The following is a 25,733-nucleotide window of genomic DNA, read 5'->3' on the forward strand; positions in this document are numbered from 1 at the left end:
ATAAGGGGAGAAGGATGCTTAATCCTATCGGTGTACGTGTCCTTTATGTGGCCAGCTCTCCGGACTCAGTCCCTAACGCCCCACCCTGTCACTGCTCCAGTTAAAAGCAGAATATTTTAATCAACTATATTCAGGTGTTCCAAATAGAGAGAAATTTCAAATACCCCCAGAGACAGCACTAATCTTATGAGATAAACCAGCAAAAAAAAAAAATTGTATCGAATCAAACCAGCATCTTCACAGATGCTTCTTCATGATGTCAAGGATTTCCTGGTACAGAACCTCGGTGGCATCGAGGCCCAGCACAAAATCCATGTGGTTCCAATGGGGAATCAGCTTGTGGTGGACCAGGTTCTTGACCTGGGGGAGGAGGAGGGCGGTGTCCTGGGGGTCGGCCAGGCAGTCCAGCCCCGCGCTCCAGATGGCTGTCGGCACCTCCATGTCCTTCACGTCGTAGAGCGGCGGCCCCACCTGAGGAGATGGAGAAGGAGTTGCTGCTGGAATGCACCAGATGATGCACTGTGCAAGAGGCATCGCTGCTCTTTGGGCACAGAGGGAAGTAAAAACCGGATCTCCTTTCTTCCAGAAAGGAGAGAAACTTCAGTAAAGATGCAGCGTGGCCTTGTGAGCTACAATTTAGTGAGCGAATTTAATTAAAATTAATTAGCCAATTTTTTCTGCCCGGCTAGAAGTTCTGGTTCTGATACTACAGAAGGATTTGATGAGGAGGCAGAACTCTGGCTGCCCTGATCTAATGCTCTTGGATCCTCCTGCTCCCAGCAGGAGGTTGGGCTGGGGACCTCTGCAGCTCCCTCGCAGGCAGCCCTGCCGGGGTTTGTGGTGACACCTCACACAGTCACCAGCGCTTCCTTCAGCCCAGTGACAGCAGGGAAGTGCTTGGCTGCAAGTTCTTGACATTGAAACGCCTCTGGAGGGCTGTTTCAGCTCCACACCCTCTGGAGGGTTGTTTCAGCTCCACGCCCTGAGGACTTGCCGTGAGGTGATTTGTCAGCAACATCTCTTGTTACCTGAGGTGTAATTAATCCAGTTAAGCAGCACGCTGCGTTCTGAACAACTTTTCCCGTTTAAGGAAGAAAGAAGCTTTTTTTTTTCTGTTCTAAGGCTTAACCACTATTTCAGAGACGAAGTTTTTCCCAATATTCAGCCTGGTGTAACCTGAGACCGTTTCCCCAAGTGGAAAGCGTCTAATGTTTCATCCCACTTGAAAGGTATTGCAAAATAGAGCTGAGGATGGAAAACGCTGTTTTTCCAAGCAGAGATCCTGACTTGCAGCTTGTGAAGAGAGGAACACATTAAAAGGAGCCACAGGAGGCATGAATGGGAAGAGACCAGGGGAAGGGAAGGGTGTGGCCATCAGAAGCACCTCACCTGTCTGTAGCGAAGGCTGTTGTACATGTGCCCCCCGTCAAAGGCTCTCAGTGCCCCTCCATGGACTCCCTGCAGCAAATTCAGACATGCAGTGGTCTAAGTGAGATCACAGTTCCCTGGGGGTGCAGTCAGCCCTCAAAAGTCAAACCTCAGAAGCTGGGTTTCATCACTGAACGGGCAGGGTTTTTCAAGTGTATCTCACAGGTCTGGCCCTAGGCCCAGAATAAGTAACTATTGTCATGGTTTTGGACAAATGGACAGACATTATGTTTCTGATGTTTGTGGGTAACACCAGGATGGGAAGAAATCAAAAGGTTATAGAAAATGGGTTTGGAACCCTAAATATTCCTTGTGGGCTGGAGAATTGGCCTGAATTGCACAAGCAAAGGGGAAAGGAACCTCTGAAGGTCTCTTGTCTAACTGGAACAGGACTAGCAGCAATACAAGGTTCAGGGTGGCTGTGGCTTGATCCCTCCTCTGAGCAGCAGCACTTCAGAAAATGGAGTGTAGGTTCTTGCTACAAACCCCACGAAGTTCTTCTGGGGTTCCTGGGCAGGGATTCCACCCTGGGAAGGAGCTGTGCCCTGAGTACAGCCTGTGGCACACGCCTCAGAGAAGGTGCACGGACTGAACCCACGAGCTACAAGAAATTGTGCAAATTTTTAGCTTGGGCAAGAGAAAGGAGAACACAGCTGCAGTGTCAAAGGGCTCTGGTGGTGACTGTTCTCATGCCCACAAGGGGAAGAAGGAGAAATAATCAGCTTTATCGGTAATAAGCTTGATTGGCTGCTGTCCAGAAGAATCTCTGCCACTAATGGCACTTGGGCTGCAGGGCAGGAGTGGAGCTGGTCTGAAACGAGACCCCTGGAATGTGCCTGCTGTGGATGCAGGGTACTCAGCCCCAAGTGTTCCTCTTGACAGATCCACTCCTTTGGCGCCTCTCGGCTCAAAAATCTGCCGAGCGTTTTGTGGAGGCGTGAAAACAAAACATGCAAAGATCTGACAAGGGTGTGTCTCGCAGCAACCAGCACAGCAGGCTCCCCACGAGGGACCAGTGCCACTCTGTGTGGCACGGGAAGGAACCTGGGAAGGCTTACCTGCAGCCAGTGGATGATGTTCTGGACTGAGGACCCCGCCGGGCTGTGTCCCGCGTACACATCGAATCGGCTCTGCGAGGACACGAGCACATTTTACAACAGGATTCACCTGGCTCTGCAAAACAGGGCACTGCCAAGGCTTTGTCCTTCAGAAGGACCCTCTGCAGATTTATTCCCACATACCATGTTTGTGTTCTTCCAGTTAAACCCGAAAATCATAGCCAGGATGCCCTTGCAGACCTTTGAGCAGATGCAGAACCTGGAGAGGAGCAGCTGCCCCAGGGCAGTGTGTGGTAGGAACTCCCTGGTGCCGAACATCTCCTGTAAAATTGCAAACGTTCTCATCAAAAAGGAAGTCTGGTCGTGCTTTTCCCCAAGGCACCACCACTTTACAACTTCTATTTTGTCCCTGTGTTAAGGTTGCCCGTAGCGAAGCCTCCCTTGCACCCCATTAAATGCTTCTGTTCCTTGTTTTCCATGGGCATGATCTCTTACATTCATGGCAGGGCTCAATCCACAGCCTCTGCATCAGTTTTATTCCCCAACATTTTGGCTCTGATTCTGCCAGAACATTCTGGGGAACAAATTCAGGACAGGACTGGAAGGTTCTGTAGTGAGATGTGTGTTTTTCTTCATTACGAAAGCGGAGCGCAGAGCTCCCCTCTCTGTAAACAACCTGAAATATTCCACAGGTAATTTCACAATCCCCATGAAAAACTACATTTTGGCTGGGCAGAACATAGTGCAGACCAACCTTAAGCCCGTAGTCGGAAAAGAAGGCGAGCTTTCTGAACGGGCTCTGAGCAAATATCACCGTGGTCACGGGTGCCAGAGCCAAGAACACCTTGATTTTCTGAGCCAGCTGGGGCATAGTGGAAAAGGCTATAAAACCTGGGAGGGGGAGGGGGGAAGCAGAAAAAAAAATGGTTTACTCTTTCAAGGCACTCATGCTCACAGTTTAATTTCAGTGGGTGATGTTACAAATCTCAGAGGGGATGGAGATATCTCGTGCTGTGGTCAAAAGGACCCACTCACCTATGGTGGTGCCTTGGGAATGGCCGATATAATACAGCTGTTTCTGTCCTGTTTTCTGCTCGATGAAGCTGATCATGGCTGGGAGATCGTACTTAGCCATCTCATCGAAGCTGCAGAGGGAAGAGCAGACATCCTGCTGAGAGGGGCAGCACCCACACCTGCACAGCCATCACCAGCAAACCACAAAACCAGCAGGGAGGGCAGGACCACCCCATGAACTTCTTCATCCTATGGAGTTTTCACATGGGGTTTTCACTCAAAATGGGTTGGATGTGCTTCAGTCCAGCCTGGTACACTCATCCCCCAGCTAGGGCAGCGTGGCCCTGACAGAATTCAGCTGTTCCTGAGATCCTCAAACGCATTTTACCTGAAAGCCCAGAATTCATCCCGTTTGGGAGACAGGGCCAGGTGTCTCCTGGACCAGGTGTTCCCTCTGCTGTTTCCTATCCAGACGTCGTAGCCAGCATCTGCGAGGATGAAGCCCAGGCTGCTGTTGGCCAAGTTGGTGATCCAGGAGCTGCCTTCTGCCAGGAGACCATGCTGCAGGAGTGCCACGGGTCTCGCACCTGCAAGACAGGCAGCACGATGGCTCTCTGCATTTTTAATGCTGTCTGGCACCTTTTGAGATAGTTTATGGAGTGCTATCCCCATGGCAGCCAAAATCTGTGGAGGTTTGTGTCGGTGTTCCCTTAGATTTCATTTAAAAAGCAACTGCGCCATTGTCTTGGCCTTTAGCCCCAAAATCTCTGGGAGTGCTGGCAGAACTTGGGCTGCCCGGGGAGCTCTGCAGGCAAACACGGAGGAGCCTGGGGATGTGATGGGAAAAACGCACTTTCTCATGGATCTAGCCCCCTCTCCCGGTTACCACCCCTCACAGGACAAGAGGATCCCCTGGAGGCTCCTCAGGGAGCACCAAACCAGTCTGCTGACCCATCAAAAAGCTGCAGGAGCACGTTTTGGGAGCCAGGCTCCCAGGAAAAAACCCCAAGCTTTATGACCAGGATGGACGGGCTGCCTCTCTCTGCTGGGATTCCAGCCTGACCGCCAGTGCTCAGGGCTCCATGAAGGGTGAGGGAACATCCCCGGCAAGGGATCAGCCTTCCCTGCAAATCCTGGTCCGTCAGAACTGATGCTACAGATGCCAAGCCTCGGGGAGCCTTGCAAACCCTCTCCCACCAGCCCCGGTGTCCCAGTGAACGGCTCAAGGTGTGGGTGTCCTGTATGGCACCAGTTTTACCTTGGCAGCCGGCGTTCGCTCTCCCATGAGGAATCCTGTTCAGCTGAAGGATGTAGCCATCCTCTGTCACCACGTTATACTCCTCGCTGGGGTAGCCCCAGAAGGAGACCATTTCACTCTGCAACGAGAAGAAAGCCAAAACCGCCGTTTTCAGGGCTCCCCCAGGGAAATCCCTAGATGTAACACTTAACTGTCGTTATTTAATGCTGGCTGTTTCCCAGACACTTCCTGCCTCTGCTCCAAAGCCATCACACTTACGATGTTCATCCCTGCTTCCGGATTCTTAGGAAATCGGGAATTCAAGGGGCATTCCCCAGAGGCCATCCCGTGGAGCACGGACACCATAGCTAGAGCCAGCCACATCCTCGCTGCGCCTGGAACAACACACCCCAGAGTCAGTGCCAGGGAAGCAGGGGCGATGTCCAGCAGGGAGAGGAGAGATGTGGGCAGGGAAACACCCAGGTAGGACCCAGACTTGGCCTGGTGGCCTGGATGACCACTTAAAAGCATTAATGCACGTGGGGTGGCTCAGGAAACACACCTCAGCAGGGATCCTTCCACAGGGAGGTGGGACAGACCTTCAGGAATTCCCGCAAGAGGCCAGGCAACAATCCTTGCAGTGCTCTGCAGACCACTGGGAAATGCAAGAGGTTAAAATCACGGAATCACAGAATGGTTAGGGCTGGGAGGGGCCTTAAAGCCCCTCTCATTCCAACCCCCTTCCACCACCCCAGGTTGCTCGGAGCTCCATCCAATGTGGCCTCCTTCCAACACAAAAGGACGTGGGGTGTTACTTGTCCTATCAGTGACCGTGCAGCACCACTTCTCCACTCTCTCTTCCCGGGAAAGGGGATGGCCAAGAGGGAGAGCTCTGTCCCATCACCCTGCTGTTTGCATCACCTGTTAACACCACTGCCCAAGCCTCCCCAGGAGGGAGAGGGAGGACGAGTAAGATCCAGCACTGCCTTCTCTCCCTAAATAGAAATAAAATCACGACAAGAAAATCTCTAACTACTTGCCCTTCTTGGTCATTGTGAAAAAGGTGAGAATTGATTAAAGTTATTTCAGAGAAGGACATTTTTAAGTGCAAGTCTACATGCAAAATGGGGAGAGATGTATTTTCCAGCAGACCTAGACGTCCCTTAATGATACTGGGTTTAACACAGCTTAAAAACCCCTCACTCAGCGTGCTGGAGACTGCAGCTGCCACAGGAGGTGGTGGAGGCAGATGGGAGCAGCAGGTTCTGCACGCAGGTGCGGGCATCAGGTATCCCAAACAGGTACGGGAAGGTCTGGGCAGGGTCGCTCGCTCCAACAACTGTAGACATCAGAGACCACAAGGCCACTGGGCAAAGAAAAATCGGGCTGGACCAGCCTCTAGAACTGACCCAGCAAATCAGATTGGGGTCCCCTGTTCCGAGGCAAGCATGGGCCCTAAGTGCCATGAGCTGAGTGCCATTCCCAGCCAGGCTTAGGCCTGGCTCTGCCCAGGCTTTTCCCCCCACTCACCTGCACAGAAGTGAAGGCAGCCAGCCCAGCTGAGAGGCGGCACAGCTCCCGCAGGAGGACACGGGGAGATGTCAGCCCCTGGGGAGGATGGGCAGTGCAGGGAAGAGATGGCCAGCCCGGAGGAGATGGTGATGTGGCACACGGCGGTGGCAGAGGATGGGCTGTCACCCCTGGCTGGTGCACGGAGCAGTGCTCTGCATCCCTCTGGAGACAGCCCTATTTGAACTGGCTGCAGGGTGGGGTGGCAGGTGTAAACACCCTGAGATACAGAACATATACATCATTAGGTAACACCACAGTTTAAAAAGTGCAGTTGCCCAGAATTTGTTTGTGGAGGCCGGTTAAATACTGTTTAGGCAGAGTCAAATAACTCTGGATGTTCTGAAGTGATTTCCATTGATAAAGTGGTTTAATTGGTATTGCTGAAGAAAGTTTCCAGCTTCCCATTTCAGTGATGGTTTTATTTATTTACTACAAGAGACATAATTAAGTTATTGCAAGGGAAGATCAAAGTCTAAAATGCATTTCCAGTAGCAGATCTGGTTTAGAAGAGATGTTTCTTGTTATACAAAGATGCCACATGTGAGATGGAGATTAAATCCCAGGCAACAGACTGGAAACATCTGTACTGGGTCAGGCTGGGATGGAATTCCCATTCTTCATAGCACAGGGATGGGACACAGCCAATTTGCCATAGCAACTCTCCATACCTTCTTTCACTCCACCCAGTTTTCTCGCTTTTGCTCTCCCAGTTCCCTCCAGCTGTCCCACTTTGGGGTGAGGGATGGAGCCAAGGAGCAGCTCCGTGGGAGCTCAGCTGTGGGCTGGGGTCAGCCCACCACAACACCCTTGTTCTTCACACCCTTACTGGAAGGTATGAGGAGTCATATCCTATAAGTGCCTTATCCTACAAGTCCCCTGCCAACAGGGAGAGTTATCCCTCTCCATCAGCAGTGCCAGGGCTGGGGCTGCCTCCTGCCCTCCCTTCCTAGATTGTTTTGCTTTGGAAATCGCGGTGAAAGGTCAGTAGGGAAAGGTGTCTTCTGTCTGTCAGCCTGGAATGGGCCTGAGATGTGTCCAAGGCATGCACCCAGATTTGGCAGTTTGTCCCACTTGTATAAACATGCAGTAGAACAGGGGTTCGTAATTCAGAGGTCTGGAGGTCGAGGGTGACTTTTTTTTGGGCTACTGAAGCCACGCTGCACCGAGTAAGACACCTCTGACCTTCACCCTCTGAGGAAGCAGATAATGGAAATCTACACTCCAGGGAAAGGGCAGAGCAGCTCTGGTTGCACTCATCTGGAGGCACTGAAAGGGGCAGGAGCGAGGCTGCACCCCAAAGGAGTCCTGTAGCACCTCAAGAGCGGGACATCATCGTAGGTCTTACAAGATGCTCTGGCCTCCCAAGGGTCATGTGCAGCTCCTGCCGAAGCACCACCGCTGTAGGGCTGAATGGGATCCAGGAGAGTCCCTTGAACTTCACTGCATGGCCAGACGTGTAAACCCAGCTCCGTCCTGCTGCAGGCTCGCTGACAGTTTGCCAGCCCCCACGGATCATCTCCACATCCCTCTGCCCAGGCATTCCAGAACTGGACGTGGCCTCCAGATGTGACCTCCCTTGCACCAAACGGCCGGGGTGACAACAACCAGGCGGCCCCTTGTCCTCTCCTGTGGGCAGCCTGGGGTTCTCCATCCTTGCAGGGAGAGCACATTGTTGGCTCGTGTCCGGGTTGGTGCCTGCCACCCTTTCCAGAAAGACTGTTGTGCCACAGCTCCTAATCCGTGTCCCCATGCCCTGCCCTCAATCCAGGGCCCCCTGCCACCAGCACATACTTCGGGTAGGTGTTTAGCCCCAGAGCAGGAACATGTCACACATCCAGAGTTCTCACCCAACTCCTGCAGCCCTCTCTTGCATCACCCCTGCTTTCCTTGCTGGCAGTCCCCACGTGCTCATCAGGTGAGCACAGAGCTTTTTCAGTTGCAGTGGAACCTTCAGCACTGCCCATCATGCTCAAGTTTAATGATCAAGTTTTCTATAAAATTACTGCCAGGGATTCTGTCTTAATTCTTGGTATTTGTCTTTTGGCCTCAGTTCTTTAATTGTAATAATGTCTTAATATTGGTCTACATCTAATAGGTGTTAGAAAGCCTTCAAAGGACATGAGGTGGAAGGGTCTGGAGGAGCCACACGAGGAGCAGCTGGGGGCACTGGGTTTGTTCAGCTGGAGCACACCGAGGTCAGACCTCACTGGGGCTGCAGCTCCCATCTCTGCTCCCTGGGACAGGGACAGCACCCAGGGAGCAGCTGGAGCTGGGCCAGGGCAGGCTCAGGCTGGAGATCAGGGAAAGGCTCTTCCCCCAGAGGCTGCTGGGCACTGCCCAGGCTCCCCAGGGAATGGGCACGGCCCCGAGGCTGCCAGAGCTCCAGGAGCGTTTGGGCAGCGCTGCCAGGGATGCCCAGGCTGGGGTTGTTGGGGGGTCTGGGCAGGGCCAGGGGCTGGATCCATGATCCCTGTGGGACCCTTCCAACCCAGGATATTCTGTGGTTCTATGACTCTGTGACTGCCTTCCTGCCTGCTTCTACACGTAAGAAACTCTGCTGGACTCACCGGCACGCTGAGCTGGCAGTGAGGATCCAGGGAACCACTCAGTGCCATCACCCGTTCCCCAGCACCTCTCCCACACAGAACCGCTTGGTGGCCAAAAGGCCAAATATTTGTGAGGTTTGAGAAATCTCCTTTTCACAAAGACACAAGCAAATGGTGGTGACAATGCCCTGCCCAGCCAGGCAGAAGTACAACCCCACAGGTCCTCTAGGAGACAGCGGAATCTGGAGGAAGGGATCCACAGCAGGCAGGGAATAGGGCGAGGTGCCAGCTGGTGTCCTCTGCAGGAGGTGCTGAGGAGGGGACACAACGTCCTGAGACTTCTTTCCAGGGCAATGGTGTCAAGAAGAGAAAACCTCCCATCGAATGGGAATTCCCAGCTGTGAACTCTTACATGTTGGAGGGTCACTCACACAGTCAATCTTTTATTTTTCTTAAAAGAAAGCCCCAGACTGAACACATGTTCTCCTCCATGACTGCCCCACAACACAAGGGCAGGGGAGACAGGGGCTCCCAGCTCTCTCCAGAAAGTCCAGGTCGCCATGGAGCTCCCTTTGAACATGAGCATCACCAACACCTGCCTGTGCCTCAGGCACAACAAGCTCCACAGAGGGGACTTCACACCACACCTCTGCCAAAGTGTCGGGTTCTGGTGTCCCCCATACTGCAGTGATCCTGTCAGAAGATCTCTGGAACGTCTCGTCCCACCCACGCAGCTGGGTAAAGGTAGCAACCCAAATCCTTCCCCCAGCTGCCCACTCTCAGGGCTCTCAGGACGGGAGTTTGTGTTCCCAGGGCAGAGGCATTGCACGCGGTGTCACCACCCCTCAGCACTATCTGCTCTGCGCCCAGCATCCCGCTTTCCTCACACCGAGCCGTGGCTCCTTGCAAAACACTGGCCAGGTGTTGGAGACAATCCACCAGCACCTTCTGGAAGGTGCCACAGCCTGCTGGGTGGCACCTCCAGCTGGGCAGGGTTTGATACAGCAGAAGCTGTTCAGTAAGGGTGGGTCAGACCCGGCTCTGGAGCATGCCTGGACCACTGGCAGGAGTGTGTGACACAGGGATGTGTGTGTGACACAGGAGTGTGAGTGTGTATAGGTGTGTGTGTGACACAGGGATGTGTGTGTGACACAGGAGTGTGAGTGTGTATAGGTGTGTCCACCATAGGTGTGTGCCCATACAGATGTGTCTGTCCAGGTGTGTGCCCATACAGATGTGTCTGTCCAGGTGTATGTGCCCAGCACAGATGTGTCTGTCCAGGTGTGTGTGCCCAGAACAGATGTGTCTGTCCAGGTGTGTGCCCAGAACAGATGTGTCTGTCCAGGTGTATGTGCCCATACAGATGTGTCCACCATAGGTGTGTGCCCATACAGATGTGTCTGTCCAGGTGTGTGCCCATACAGATGTGTCTGTCCAGGTGTATGTGCCCAGCACAGATGTGTCTGTCCAGGTGTATGTGCCCAGAACAGATGTGTCTGTCCAGGTGTGTGCCCAGCACAGATGTGTCTGTCCAGGTGCATGTGCCCAGCACATATGTGTCTGTCCACGTGTGTGTGCCCGTACAGATGTGTCTGTCCAGGTGTGTGCCCAGCACAGATGTGTCTGTCCAGGTGCATGTGCCCATACAGATGTGTCTGTCCAGGTGTGTGTGCCCGTACAGATGTGTCTGTCCAGGTGTGTGCCCAGCACAGATGTGTCTGTCCAGGTGCATGTGCCCATACAGATGTGTCTGTCCAGGTGTGTGTGCCCGTACAGATGTGTCTGTCCAGGTGTGTGCCCAGCACAGGCGCGGGGTGTGTGCGTGGCCTCCCCGCCCCGCCCATGGGCGTGGCTCTCCCCGGGGGCGGGCAGCGGCGCGGGAGGCCCCTCCCAGCGCGGGGCGCGTCCGTGTCCATGTCAGTGTCCAGGGGGGTGTTCCTGGGCGTGTCGGTGTGCATGTCAGTGTCCAGGGGGGTGTTCCTGGGCGTGTCCGTGTCCATGTCAGTGTCCAGGGGGGTGTTCCTGGGCGTGTCCGTGTCCATGTCAGTGTCCAGGGGCGTGTTCCTGGGCGTGTCCGTGTCCATGTCAGTGTCCAGGGGGGTGTTCCTGGGCGTGTCGGTGCCCGTGTCGGTGTCCAGGGGCGTGTTCCTGGGCGTGTCCGTGCCCGTGTCAGTGTCCAGGGGCGTGTTCCTGGGCGTGTCCGTGCCCGTGTCGGTGTCCAGGGGCGTGTTCCTGGGCGTGTCCGTGCCCGTGTCAGTGTCCAGGGGCGTGTTCCTGGGCGTGTCCGTGCCCGTGTCGGTGTCCAGGGGCGTGTTCCTGGGCGTGTCGGTGCCCGTGTCGGCGGCGTGCGGCGGCCATGGCGCGGGTGCTGGTGGTGGGCGCGGGGCTGACGGGCGCGGCGGGCGCGGCGCTGCTGCGCGGGGCGGCGCGGGGGCAGGTGACGGTCTGGGACAAGGCGCGGGGCGCAGGTGGGTGCGGCGGGGGCGCGGGCCCGGCGTGTCCTGCGGGGTGTCCTGCGGGGTGTCCTGCGGGGTGTGGCGTGTCGCGGCGGTGTCTGACCGGCTGTCGCGCAGGGGGCCGCATGAGCACGACCCGCGCCGACCGCGGCAGCGCCGACCTGGGCGCGCAGTTCGTCACCTGCGAACCGGAGCTTGCGGGGCCGCGGCTCAGGTGAGACCCGCCCCGCCCCGCCCCGCCCCCAGCGCTCCGGCCCCGGCCCCATCCCTCTGATCCCGGCCGTGCCGCGGGTGGCGAGCGCGGGCTCGGCAGGGTGTGGTGGCCCGGCCGGGGGGCGCGGAGGGACCCCGGTGCTGGGGCTCGCTGCGTGCACAGGTGCCGTGCTTTCACCCCAGCCGACACCCAAAGCCCCGCAGCCGCCCGCTCGCTCCCCCGCCGGCGGAGTCGGGGGGAGGAGGGGAGGGGTGAAAGCTGGAAAACTCGCGAGTTGGGATGGAAGAGGCAGGGGGAGTAGCTGCGTGTAAAAAGGCAGCATTTGCGTGGAAAGCAGGGCAAAGGCAGGTGCGTTCCGGGCGCCTGTGTCCAGCGGCTGGAACGCTCCTGCGCTCCCCGCTGGAGTTTGTGCTGGCGTTCAGAGCTCTGGGGAGCTGCATCCATTCCTCTGCTTCCGGGTCACAGCGCTGACAGATCCATCACAGGGAGCCCTGCTCGCGGTAAAGGGCCGGGCCCAGTGCAGTGGCAAGGTAGTTTGTTGTTTTATCGCTGTATTTGTGCATAGCCAGCCTTGAAATGCAGCCTGCTAGAATTCGAAAGTCAGGCCGGTCTTAACTTTAGTCGTGGAAAACGGAGCGACTTTTCTCACTTGTGTGTTTGTTCCTTTCAAGCTTCTACGAGGAGCTTCTGTCTCACGGCATCCTGAAGCCGCTGACCGCTGCCGTGGAAGGGATGGTGGCGAGAGAAGGCTCCTGCAATTACGTGGCACCCCAGGGCATCTCCTCGGTTGTCAAGTACTATTTAGAACAGTCAGGTAATGCTTTTTGGATGCCTTTGTATGAAGGGAAGGATTTCAGTGGTTGTGTTTTTGACGGTGCCTTTGAATGGTCTCTCGGATTTAAATCCCTGAGGAGGGTGTTTAAGTTCCTTGTTTGAGGATGTTTAAGTTCCTTTGTTTGTTTATGTGTGCCTGGAAGCTGCTGGGATGGTGTCTGTGAGCTCTGTGAACTTCCAAGTCCTGCAGATATAAAAGTCTCTATACAAACAGAACATCTGCTGTGTAACTGGGGGCAGAGGGATGAGCTGCACCCTATGTTTTGGAGAAAGGACATGAGCCTGCTGGGTGGAGAGTCCTTTGGAAAAGGAGTTTAAACTTTCTGACTCCTGCCTTAGGTGTCGTGGGGCAGAACCACGTGTACAGTTCAGTGACTAATTTAATCCTGCTTTGAAAAATTTGAGCTGTAAGAGTAGTCAGGCTTTGGTCCTTCCATGCAATTGTTTTCATATTTTTTTTTAATTGGCTGGTTTTTTAAAGCCTAATCTTGTAAAAAAAAATAGCTATGTTCCTGCCCTCTGGCAGTGGGAAGCCATTCCCCCTTGTCCTGTCAGCCCATCCCTTGGAAATAACTCTCTCTCTGCCTTTTCCCTGTGGAATTCACTGCCACGTGCATTTAACTGCTGCTTTTTCCACGCAGGTGCAGAGGTGTCCTATGAGCAGCACGTAACTCACCTCTCTCTCCGGGATGGGAGGTGGGAAGTCTCCAGGAAAGCGGGGCCCCCGGAAGAGTTTGATGTGGTTATTCTCACCATGCCGGTCCCACAGATTCTCCAGCTGCAAGGTGACATTGTGAACAGTAAGTTCAGACCTCCAAATTGCAGGTATCTAATCCAGAATGGCAGTTGAGCATCTTACGTGGCAAAAAACTCCCTCAACAGTCTGAGCTGCTTAATTATCCCACCAGGACAGGGTGGAAAATGGTGGGAGGTGGGTGATTTCAAGGCCATATGTGTGGTGTGTGACCAGTAGTACCTTGACAGCAAAACCATCTAAATAGATGAGTCAGTTTTGAGTGTGATCTTTAATTTTTTTGCTGACTGCTAAAGCAGGGCTTGTCTTTGTGCAGCTTGAAAGAAGTTACTGGATTGAACAAGTTTTCTTGAGCATGTCTGTAAAGAGAAGTGTTTTCGTTACAACCTCTGACTTTGACCTTTGTGCCCAAGTAGGTAAATCTTCTCTAAGAACAGGACTTCTCTGCTAATTGCTGTTTTGTGAGCCCTCTCATTTCCCCTGTCCCTCTGCCATGGAAAGCAATGGTGGGCCTGGCACATCCTGTCTTTGCTAAGGTGGTCTGGTTAATAGTGAAAGAAATAAAAATAGAAAAATAGAAAATAGAAGAAAAGCAGAGGGAGTGTTTTTTCAGAGCCTTCCCGAGGTTCTGCTAGTTTGCATCTCAAGGCCTTCCCCAGCTGGCACTGGTATCTTTGCAGATTGTTTCTCTGGGGGTAATTAAATCCTTTCTTGTCCAGAAAGCAGGCAGGTCCCCTTCAGAAGATGTAATTAAGGTGAACAGTTCATTTCACTTGCTCTGGGGAGAGCTGGAGCTGTCAGATGCTTCCCACGACATCGTCTCTTTCACCGTCTGTGTAACTGCAGGATCGACTTTTATCTGAGGGAATCCAGCAAGTTTTGTCTTCTCCTCCCCTTCTTCCTGTTTCTCTTCCCCTCTCTGCCTGTTCCCTGTGTGAGACCAGCTTCCAGATGTCCTGCCAGCTGTTAATTCTGGATCTCAGGTTGTGGGAGTGACTCCCCATGCCCCGGAGTTCCTTGGCACGGGAGCTATCGGCATCTTTACTCCTGTTTCTTTGGGCTAAGAACTGAGGGGAAGAATAGGTGAGGGGAGTGTTAGGAGGGTGTTTCAGAGCCTGAGCAGGGTGCAGTTTCAGGTCTGTTTTGACTTACAGTGGGTCAGGTACATCACTGGGTGTTTAAATCTCAACCTGATTCCGACTGCACGTCAGAGAGCCGAGTTCTGCTGGCAGGGAAGGTGGCTTTTCCTGGACCCACCTCACTTGGGATTTAAGATGGGATTTCGTGACAGCTGCTGAGAGGAATAGGTGTTCTCTCCCCTCCACACTGACACTTTCTTGTCATTTGTATGCTCTGGTCTCCCAAATCCGGGGCAAAATCTGGCGGTTCTAACAGGAGCCGTATTTGTGCGTTCCCGGTAGCGATTCCAGCTGCTCCTGGAAGGGGAGGTTCCTGCTGCCTGTTGGAAACTTCCCCCCAGCTGTAACTGCGGGCAAGAGGGCTCCTGTTGCTGCTGTGGGATGGAGCAGGACATGTGCAGAGCTGGAGGAAGGAGGGGGCTTCCTCCTGTGTGGCCAGCGAGGGTCACGTGTGGCCACTCGGCCGCGGCGGGCAAGTGGCTGAAAGGGCAGAGTTTGGGAATACAGCTGCCTTCCCTGCTGGCCCTTACTGTGTAGAAGAAGGACTCTGGAGCTAAATGAGAGATGTGCCTGGGCAGGGCTTATCTCAGTCGCTGTTGTGGTTTGGGATGAGGAGAGTTAAAGGAGCGAGTTTTGGCTGTTCCTGCACAGCTCTGCTTTTCAGCCTTCGCTGCTTTGGTGTAACATCCCTGCTCTGGCAGCTGCTTCGCCAGGGGCATGGATGGGTTTGAACCTCCCCCACATCCCCCATGGTCTCCCTTCCCTTGCCCCATCTGAGGGTGCTCTCTGGGGTGCCTTTTGGGGGTCGGTTTTGCCAGGGGTTGAAGTGCTGGCTGGGGGCCTCTTGAGCCACTGAGGTGTACCTGGGTCTCCCAGCTCACAGCCAGGTGAAGTTTGAAATGGGTTTTGCTGAGGAGTTGCTAGCATTAATGTGTGGATAAAGGCTGTGAGGGAGGAGGAGTGAAGGAGCAGCTGGGCAGGGTAAGGGGTGCTTTGATCCATCCGTGGGGGTTGGAATTAGCCTTTGACGTTGGTGGGTAAAAGAGCCTGAGCTGGAGAGTTCAAATGACTTGCCAGAGGTGGGAGTTCACCCCTCCAGGAATTCACCATTTTCCTGTTTGAGGGAGGGGGTCTTCTGCCTCCCACGTGTTTTTGAAAACAATTTTCACTTATTTGCACGATATTCGGAAACTTAAGATTTTGAAATAACCTCTCAAATTTCACATCCAGTGGCAAAGTTGCTGTTTTAATACTTAAACTCGGCAGACTAAACTAGACTGGATGGTTTTTGTGTCCTTTAACCTCTCAGATGAGCCTGAACATGATGTCATTGTGAAGCCAAGTGCATTTAGGAGAAGACAGAATTACGTGGCCTTTGGCAACCTAAAATTACCATTTTATATGGGCTGTGTGGGAAATGATTGTTGCAGATTTGCTTCTCTCGTGAGTGAAAAGCCAAGTCTGAGATTAATGGAGAAGTTAGTGTGTGAACACACTCAATTTTTAAAAATAGATATAAAACAAAGAATGTAATAAATAGTGTGTTTATATACATATATATATATATTTTAAATCACCTTAATTTTCAACCTTTATTCATTCTTTCTACAGTTATCACCCCTAAATAGATGCAGCAGTTGCATATTTAGCAGCAGCAGAGCCAGAAGTACTTCCAGCATGACTTCTAGTAGCTGCTGGATAAAGGGTTAACTCCTTGCAACATGTTTGGAACAACAATAGGTGGCAGCAATCAAATGATGTTTAGGACATTCAGCTTGCACAGCTAAATTAAATTTACTGCACTGATTTGAGCTTTGCATATGCTGGTAGTAAATATTGGGGTTATGCAGGAGATAAAAGGGAAATGAATAAACGTTTCTGAGGTTTGTAACATCAGTTCAAGGAAAGGAATACATTTACTTAGAAGTAGGATCTTTGCAAATGAAAGGACAAGATTTTGTAAATGTTCATCATCCAGTAGTATTTCCGAGGTGCTGGACTGTTACATTGGCTGCTGATGTTAGAAGAATCCCGGATTTATATCCCAGATTCCATATGATCACCAAGCACTGTGGTTCTTTCTGTGCTTTTTCAGATCAGCTGGACAAGCCTTCCTGTCACTTCTGTTGTTTAGCTCGAGGCTTTTGGCAACACGGCAGTCTGAGGTCGCGGCGATTTGCCGTAGTTTTTTTATTTGTGTGCTCAGAACGTTTTCATTATGTCTCTTCCCCTGGCATTTCAAATTACACTTCTGCACGTTTAAGCTGCTAATAAAAGAGGATGGCTTGGCTTTTGTTTCGAGCCTGACCTATTTTTTTTTTTTTTTCCCCCATCTGTGTGAATGTCCCACATGTTTTAAATAATACAAGCTGATGAGAAGATACAAGTGAAACAGAGCTGTATTTGCGTGGGAAGGCTTTATGATGTGAGTTAGGAAAGCACAACTCTGATAATTTTTCACGAGTCACAAGTCCTTGCTGAGTGGATGTGTTTATTTTTGGATAGCACGATGATAAATTTGGAATTCTGTGGTTCCAGTTCCAAGCAATCTGAGCAGGGCTTATCCAGCTTGGAGCTCTCATTACCTAACAGATCTGAAATGTCCAGTGTAAACATGTACACTGATTTGTTAGTCGCTTATCAGGGAGCTGAGGCCACAATGTGGGAATATTTGGGCTTTCTGGAAACACAAGGGGTTCCTGGCCATGGTCCTTTTCAAACCTGTCACCCATCTGCACTGGGAGCACCCCAGTTCTGCCTGAGGCTGTGGCAGGGGAAGGGTCTGTGGTGAATTCGGGTGATCCCTGGGATGGGAGTGTCAGAGGTGGTGGCTGTGTTCCCAGGACTGCAGCAGGAACAGGGAGCATCCCTCTGCAGGAAACCCTCCTGCCCTGCCAGGCTCTGTTTGCAGGATTTGGCCCCCCTGAGCTTTTGGTTTGAAGCCGTTCCCTTGTCCTGTCCCTCCAGCCCTTGTAAAGAGTCTCTCTCCATGTCTCCTGTAGCTCCTTCAGGCCCTGGAAGGCCCCAGTGAGGTCACCCCAGAGCTTCTCCTCTCCAGGCTGAACAATCCCAGCTCTCCCAGCCTTTCCTCCCAGCAGAGCTGCTCCATCCCTCGGATCATGGCTGCGGCCTTCCTTTGGGAGGTTGCTTTTCTCTTGGTCGAGGATTTGGATTTGCTCCTGGAATGGTCTGACAGGCGTGAGGGAGGCAGGGAGGAGAAGGTGGGACTGCACATCTGGGGAGCAGGGGAGTGTCTGAGGAGGAGCAGCTGCCACCAAAACCTCTCTGTCAGCCTTCAAAGCAGGCAGAGCCCCTCTGTGTTCACTGCCTGCTGCAGCTCGGGTATAGCCTCTCTGAGGGAGTACTGCTAAAAATAAAGGCTGCTGGGGCTGGAATTGCACATCAGGAGGAAAAAAATCAAAGTAGGCCGTGTGTGTTCTTAAGCGTGTGTTTCACTTAGTCTGTTTTTAGGTGGTTTTTTAATATCTAGAGTGCTTATAATGGGCTTATTCTGCAGTTACTGAGCAGCTTGGAAGCCTATCAAACACACTGATCCCAGAGACCCTCTCCATCTGGGACATGTGGGGATTAACCCCCGTGTGTGTGAGCACGAGAGGCCTGAAAAGGAGAGTGAAATAGAATCTGTATTAGATAAAGGGCTACTTTGCATTTTGGTGTTGTCAGCTGGGGCTGCCTGCCTTGGGTGGAGAGCTGAAACTCTGATTTGACAGATCTCAGGGTAAAACAGAAGGAAAAAAGCCAGATGCAATGCTGGAAGAGCAAAATATGCAGCTTCTTGTCTTCAGGCTGGGTTCCCACTTCAGGGGAGCTCATCCTTTGGCCAGACCGGCGTGCCAGCTCCTAAAAGGAAACTCTGCAGAGAGGGTGAGTCCCACTCTGCCACAGCATCACCTCTTGGTGCCTGGAAACGTGGCCAAAGCATTTCTTCCAGCAGCCTGGTCCTGCCCTGCCTCCAGCTGCAGCAGCACCCCTGTCTGGGGGACCACAGACACACGGTCCCCCCGCCTTTCCCCCCAAAAAGGGGTGGGGGAGTTATTTTTAGCAGGCTCAGTGGTGTGATCCTCAGTTCACCATGTGGCCCACAGACTTGCTGGCACATTCTGCTCTTCCAGCAAGGGTAGGGGAGCAGCTCAGGGGCCGGGCGAGTGGCTGAGCCCTCTGCATGCTCATGATTCTGCGGTCGGAGTCCTAAGCTTGGGTTTCCTGTGCGGTCCCAGGAGGGATTCCAGAGCACCTGCACGTTAAACTGGCAGCAGGTGGTGCTGATTGAGCTGAGCTGGCTTGAAAAAAAAGTTACTTCTGACATGTAAGGCAGTGCTGCTTTTGTGTGCTGATGCTTTTTAAGTCTGCCTGACGTGGCTGTTTGCAATTCCTTGAAGCTGGACCTGCTTCTCTCCCTGGTTTGGCAGGGTCCTTCAGCACTGGGCACTTGGTCACAGACCTTTGTCGAGCTCTTTTGTGTCATTCCAGTCCCCAAAATAGAGAATGGGACCACAGACATGCTGGATCAGCTGAACACGAGCCCGTGTGCACAGACTGGGGTTTTTTTTCTGGATACTAAAGGTGATGGTATTTGAACACAGGACGTACTTGGAACAGAACAAATAAATGCTCTGAAGTTTGTTTATCCCAACAATAAACAGATACCTCTCAGTGTTTCCCAGTCTTTGGTTCTCTCCAGGGATTATGTTTAGATGGAGAAATCTTTCCAAAGCTGCTCTTTGCCATGAGCCTAAAAGGAAGGGGGGAAGAAAAAAAAAGTTCCTTGCCAAAAAATGAGACCAAACTGAGCAATTCTGAAACTTCTTTATTTGTGTCTTGTGGGACATGTCTTTTAGGAGCTGGTGGTTTCTGTGTTGTAGGAAGCTGGGATGTGCTATAAGATCTTATTCTTCAGGAAGTCCAGTTAGGGCATTTTTACCAGCCTTGAATTTTCAGATCCTGAATGTGAAGTGGTTTTGATGGTTGGTTTTGGGAAACAGTGATAATGTTATGTGTCACCTCTCCCTTTGAGTAAAATCCCTTTTTGGTTTGTTTGTTTGTTTGGAGTTTTTTCACTTGGGTTTTTTTTGAAAAATGTGTTTGGGAAAGCTCTCCCTCCACCAAACCTTCTGGGCACGCTTGAGAGAGAGAAATGTGCAAAGGTGACCACAGGCTGATTGGGATTTTATAGCCTTCTTTTTGATGTGAAATCTGCTGCTCAAACTACGGCTTTTATAGAGCTGAAAACGTTTGAAAAGTCTGGTGCAGGTTTGCAGGCAGTCTTTACATTTAATTGCTTGCTTTGGGATTTATTTATTTTTTAGTGCTGCAGTCAAATAGGCAGACACAAGTCTTCACTGGACAGCGCTTTTTAGATGTGTTCTCATAGCTTAGGCTGTGCCTCTGGACTGGATGGGGCTTTGTGGATTTCTAGAGGATTATTTTAATGGTTGCTGGCCACTCCCATCGCTGTAATTGAGAGCATTCTTTACAAAGATTATCTTTACCTCCCACGGACGCATCTGTGAACTTCTCAGTTATTTTTGCAGTCCACATCTGGATTAGAGCAGGGAGAAAAAAATATTAATTTTAAACCTAGTGAGGTTTTGGCCCCATTGAGTCAAACCTAAATTTTGCATGGAGCCTGCTGTCAGCTTTCCACACTTGGCATCATAACTTCTAAGAGTGTTGGTATGCTGTTGTATTAAAAAAAGCTTCAGGAATAACTTACCCTCAGACACCTTTTGTAGAAACCAAGTTCTGTTCCTTTTCCTGAGCCATCAGGCAAGGTGTAATAGATGGGTTGGGATTTACCTGGGCTGCCTTGGAATTTATTACTGACTGCCTTGCTCTTCCTTAGGGTTTGAATTCCCTGCTCTACCCGCCTTGTCAGAGATACTCAAAGCACTGTAACTGTTCTTTAGAAAAGGGAGAGCCCTGATTAACTCTGTTTGGGGACTGGTGCAGTTTAGGAAGCGGAACAGGCTGGGTGAGAAATGAAGGTGGGATTGGTCACCTTTATTGACTTAGCTGATGCAGCACCTCATGTTACAGCGATGGACTCAGCTGCTACAAGTTATTTAAAGTGTAAAGAACCTACTGCCTTGTTGAAATGGATTAAAGCTATCTCTTCACTTGATTTATTGGAAAGAACAAGGGACATGCAAATAAGGCTTTCCAGAGTCAGTCCTGGTACACCAGTAGCCTCTGATTCTACTCCCAAAGTCATCCTTTAAGAATACAGCTCTGCCAGGATGTGGCTGAGTGGTGCAGCTCTGCAAAGGCACAGAGGATAAGTGTACACCTCTCCATAAAGAGGGATTTATTGCTCTCTTCCAATTGGATTTATACTTTAGGGAGAATGGGGTGGATGCCTATGGAAATCTGGGGAAGTAAATTTTATTCAGTGAACTGTGTACAGGCAGCAAGTGGTTTAAGTGTCTCACAGGCTGTAAAGTGACTGCAGAAGGAGAAGATGGTGTTTGAGTGTGTAAAGCACAAAAGAAATGGATTTGCTGTCTGTTGCCACGTCCACTTCTCTCTGCACAGCAGGAGGTGTGTTTAGGAACACTGATGAGAAACCCTTTCATCTATTCTGATTTAAGCCACGCTGGTTGCAAAGCCAGCATTCACATTTTCTAATGGATATTACGCTCAAAACCAACTTGAGAGCAGGAGAAAAATGTTAACTTTGAAATGACCACTTGTCTTCAAGTGGCTGAACTATAGCTAGGATTTGTGTCCAACTCCATGGAAAAGATGGGACACTTTCCCTAAGACAGAATTTAGCAAAAGCTTAATTTTCTAGTCTGAAGAAAATGCCACATAATCCTTACTGAAACAAGGAAATTTGCCTCAAATTTGGGGTGTACATGTAGAGAATCATAGAATGGTTTGAGAGGGACCCTAAAGGTGATCTTGTTCCACCCCCTGCCATGGACAGGGACACCTTCCACTATCCCAGGCTGCTCCAAGCCCCAATGTCCAGCCTGGCCTTGGGCACTCATTGTAATAATTAAATACTGACGTTCCTTCTGTCCAAGATGCTGGCCCTTTGCAGATGTTTCAGAAGGCATCAGATAGTAAATGATACCTTTAGATGTCAGTGTAAGTCTGTTTGCCTCATGCTCATGCTGCAGGATCCTGGCCCCGTTAGCATCTGCACCCTTGGAAAGAGGTGAGCTAATAAATGACCTGTCTGTGTCAGAGTGCTGCCAGGGAGGCATTCTGGTCTCAGTTTGTGCTGCTTAACATACTGGGAGAGGTCATGGTTGTGGCAGGCTTTTCAAACTTCACTCCTCCAAGTTTTTGCCCCTTGGTTCAGAATGCTGGGTGGTGTCCCCAGCTCTCCCCTGTCTGCTGGTGACAGTCACGATGCCGTGTTTGCTGCTTCAGGCACTGAAACGCCAGCAGGTATTTGGAAAATAAATGTAACACATCGGCTCTTTTTTTTTGAAAACCCTTAGGAGGTGGTAAAATGCCTCAGCAATCCCACGGGGAAGGGGTCTGACAGTTCCTTGTGAGTAGCTTGAGGCTTGTTTGGGAAAAGGTTTGGCTTTCGTGTCTCGGAGGTGCTCAAAAACACGGGGTAGTTTTGGAACCAGTCTAAGGGGGATTTTCAGGTGGTTTCCTGGCCTGAGCTGGGGTTTACATCAATACTAATTTTAAGGGGTTTGGCTTTGTGTTTTTTGAGCCTGTGTAAATCTTCTGGCAGTGGAACTGTGCTGCTGATCTGTGTGTGTTTATAGGCAGTGAGAGACATTCTTACTTGGCTTCTTTTAAATTAGCATTTGTTCTTCTCTGTTTCTTTTTTGTCATGTTGCCTTCAGCCATACATCTTATCTCCCCACTTTCTGTTTTTTTTTTGTTATCTCTTGTATTTTACTGTAAAGTCAAATGTCAAGGTATTAGAAATTAATAACAGTTTGAGGGGGTTTAAGGTTCAATTTTAAGTGAGTACCTGCGTGGGGTTCTTTTCTTAATGGGATTTGCAAGGCAGGTAAGTCTGGACCGTGTTTTATTACATCAGTTTTCCTGCTTTGTATTTTTTTTCTTCCTCCTTGTCACATTTAGCTGTTAGAGCCAATCAATATGCCATCAATAAAGGCATTAAGGATTTTCCAAGAAACAGTTCCTTGTAGCAGGAGGAGGGGAGAGTTTGGCTTTAGAATACAGCATTTGGTATGATGTACTAATATCAAGGATTTTTTCTTCCATCTGGTATTTTTTTTCAGCCTCTGGTAGGTTGCAGCTGATCTGTCAGTAACTTTCAAGGAATCCTATTCTTATTTTCCCCCTCCACTGTGTCACATTTTGAGCAGTAGGATTTGTTTGCTGTGGCTTCCCTTCTTACAAGTGGAGACTGGAGAACCAGGGTTTTTAAGTTGTGCACTGGACTGTGTGTCTCATTTATGGAAGTTGCCAAAATGACGGCAGAGGAGGGGCCATTGGCAATCAGGTACAGCCTGTTTAGTTTATCTGTGCTTCCAGAGCGCGTGCTCTGCGTGCTTGGCGGCGTGTCTCAGTGCTTTGGAAAGGAGAGACAGGACAGAAAGTGAAAGAACATGTGATAAAACAAAAGGAACAAACCAGACAAGACACCCAGAACATGTGATCCAGTCGGAGCCACGTGAAACTGATTGTGGGCGAAGCATTACAAGTGTACACAGCTTGAATTTTATTTTATTATTTTAGCCATTGCTGCTAGTGATTATGTTTTAGGCAGATCTGAATACCAGGCAAGGAAGGTGCTTGAAAAACAAGCAAAAATCCCTGTTACTAATGGAAATTTAGTCATTTAACAGCATGGAGCTGTCAGAACGCTGCAGTGGGACTGTGGTTTGCACGACAGTGCAGCTTCAGCTTGGAGGGAAGTTCACCTTCCCTTTATCAGTGTCTCAGCCTGGGAGTCAGTGCTGACCACAGAGATAAACCCTGAGGAAGGTTTGATGAGGACTCCTGAATAACCTGCCCCTTCAGACGTGCTGCCTTGCTTTCTCAATATTCGTTTTTCCATCATTACACAGCTGCAGCACTGGGAAGTGTTGCTTTTGGGTTTGCCCTTTTTCTTGGGAGCAACCTGAATAACAGGTGAGATACCAAAGGAGAGGAGAAAAAAGGTAACACATGGTGGGCTTTGTTTTGTCCAAAATGTCTGGTGCAGGCCGAGGGAGGAAAACTGCTCGTGGGAGAGATCACTGCATAACCCAGAACTGGAAATTAAGCATTAGACAGAGCAAAGCTGTGGCACTTCCCCTTTGGTGTGTGTTTGATCGCCAAAAGAAGCCCTGCTACGAGGGAGAAATGAGGTGGTTTATCTTTGCTCCCCACGTTCCTGTGTCAGCCTCCCTCTGTCACCGAGGCACGCATTTCGACAGAAAAGAAGGAAGGAAAAAGAAGAACATGGGTTCAGTTATGGCCACGGCATGTCACAGGCATGTTTTGCAAAATGTGACAAAGAATTACATTAAATTGTGTTGAGTTTCATAGCTGACAGCCACACAGGGCATTGCTAAAGTTTTAGCTGGGAGGGCAAACTATAGAACTGTCTGACCAGCTCTAGAATAAATCTATTATTAAGTTATTTTTGCTAGAACGGTGGATTAGTGAATTGTTTTGGCTTGTTTTGTTTCCTCCCCATCATCATGAGGTGTCTGCTCTGAAAGTCATGGAAGTATCGGGCACTAAAACATCACAGGTACCAGCTGACACCAATTCACAACTGTTTCAAGGGAGAAAACAAGAGAGGAAACCAGATCATAGAATTCTTCAAGTGAAGGGTCCTGTGCATTGACCCTGCAGAGTGAATAAAGAAATGACCGTGTCTTTTATCAGTTTCTCATCAAACCTTTCTATAAATGTGTTTGCATTCCGAGCCGAGCAGGCAGCAAAAGGGGAGAGAGCTGAAACTTTTCCTTCCAGAGCATATGGTTTTATTTAGAGTGTGTTTCACAACCGTGACGTACAGAGACAGCGTTTACTTGTGCTCCACACTCCCACTCACCCACGCCACAAGGAAAGCTGCGCTCGGGCTTCTAATAAAAACAGAAAGAGTGCATGGAAGGAGGTGGAGATTTCTTCTGTCAAGCTGGGGATAAACATGACTTCACCAAACGAAGGAAAATTAACTTCTGTGTGGTAGGAGAAACCATACGCTTCTTGAGCATGCTGCTTTGCATGGTAGCAGGTGATTTCTGGGTGTAGAACAGTGCTGTATTGTCATCAGAAAATTCACTGATGATGGCATGGGAATGCTTGGAGAAACTAGTCCAGACATAGATATTGCAATGTGTGCGTGGACTGAAAAATCTGTCCTTGGATGAAGTTACTGCTGGCATGTTTTTTCTGCCACGTGATGTTTAACTTCAAGATGCTGATAAGCCCCAGCCTCTGGGTCTGATCACATCCACGTGCTGCATCTCTTGGTGCTGCTAAAACATCTTTTTTTAAGATTGATGGTTTAAAAGTTGTTTGTTTGTGTTCCCCTTTCAGCCTCCTTCAACATTTATGCATGTGACTGAACTGATATAAGAAGGGAAGTACAAGTACCTCAAATACAGATGTTGGTCTTAAACCTGGTGACTTTTATGTGGTGACAGTTTCACAGTGTTGGATCGTGGTGGAGGCACCGGGTTTGTCATGTACCTGTGTCCTTCCCAGAGTGTTCCAGTTTATAAATCCAGGTGTTTTCAGATTTATTCGGTGCAGGTGCAAAAGTGAATTCTCTCAGCTACCACTGTCTCATACTCACCTTTTTTTCTGCAATTTTTTTTTTTTTTTTTCCCATTGAGTGCAGGAAAACCAGAGTCTTACCCTGGCCTCTTCAGCTCGTGTAGGACAGGGTGGTGATTTGCAGTCTCTCTAAAGCCAGGGAAATTCCCCATGGAAGCAAATGGAGCTCTGGTCACATTCCAGACAGTGGATTTTCGCCACTTCCTGTGCAATATGGACTCTATTTCTCCATGAAGACAAAAGCCTTTGTTCTGCTGAGTCACACTCCAGAACAATAGACAGCTACAGAAGAGTTGATACGCTCTGTTTCTAGTTCCAGTTTTGACTTTGAAGTTCTCCCCTGTAGTCGCTTCTCTCTTTTTTTTTTTTTTTTTGGTGGATTGGGGTTTTTTTGGTTTGTTTCGGGTGTTTTAGGCCAGGGTTGCAGTGTGGTTCAGCAGGCACGTATTTTCTGAGCTCTGCTGCTGTAGTTCTCTGGTTGCAGAGATCACATTGACTGCCACATGCCCGCAGGTTCTGCCTCCTTCACCTAAAGCTGCCTTGGGAAAGTGGGAAGTGGAAGACAATGCTCAGCTTTCACGAGGCCGAAGCACAGCATCTCCCAAGGGGATGAGTAATAAGAAATTGTTATTTTTGAGGTGCCTCCTTCCCTGGTTTGACTGCTTTGGAGTCGTTGGGACACGTGTGAGGGGTGCAGGTTGGCAGCTGTGAGGGTAAGAGCAGGATACGATCCGTGAAAAAGGCTGT

At 50.5% G+C, this 25,733-nt stretch overlaps 2 protein-coding genes across 2 annotated transcripts in view; one reads left to right on the forward strand and one right to left on the reverse strand.

Moving 5' to 3' along the window:
* Positions 1-237: 237 nt before the first annotated feature.
* LOC309575392 (lipase member K-like) lies at positions 238-5,121 on the reverse strand (the record flags this gene model as incomplete). The annotated part of the gene is made up of 9 exons (XM_082285809.1): positions 238-471; positions 1,390-1,458; positions 2,487-2,558; positions 2,670-2,807; positions 3,241-3,377; positions 3,522-3,631; positions 3,889-4,087; positions 4,759-4,876; positions 5,017-5,121. 9 exons carry the CDS (start codon positions 5,119-5,121, stop codon positions 238-240), a joined length of 1,182 nt encoding a protein of 393 aa, XP_082141935.1.
* Positions 5,122-11,211: 6,090 nt separating this feature from the next.
* Positions 11,212-25,733, forward strand: part of RNLS (renalase, FAD dependent amine oxidase) — a gene marked incomplete at both ends in the record, with an annotated part of 53,273 nt that continues 38,751 nt past the window's right edge. Inside the window, 4 exons of the mRNA XM_082286338.1 lie at positions 11,212-11,323; positions 11,429-11,525; positions 12,197-12,339; positions 13,001-13,159. Coding sequence (XP_082142464.1) covers positions 11,212-11,323; positions 11,429-11,525; positions 12,197-12,339; positions 13,001-13,159 — 511 coding nt within the window. The remainder of the gene's footprint in view (positions 11,324-11,428; positions 11,526-12,196; positions 12,340-13,000; positions 13,160-25,733) is intronic.

The sequence above is a fragment of the Coloeus monedula genome (assembly GCF_965178545.1).
Source record: "Coloeus monedula genome assembly, chromosome: 8".
Lineage (NCBI taxonomy): Eukaryota > Metazoa > Chordata > Aves > Passeriformes > Corvidae > Coloeus > Coloeus monedula.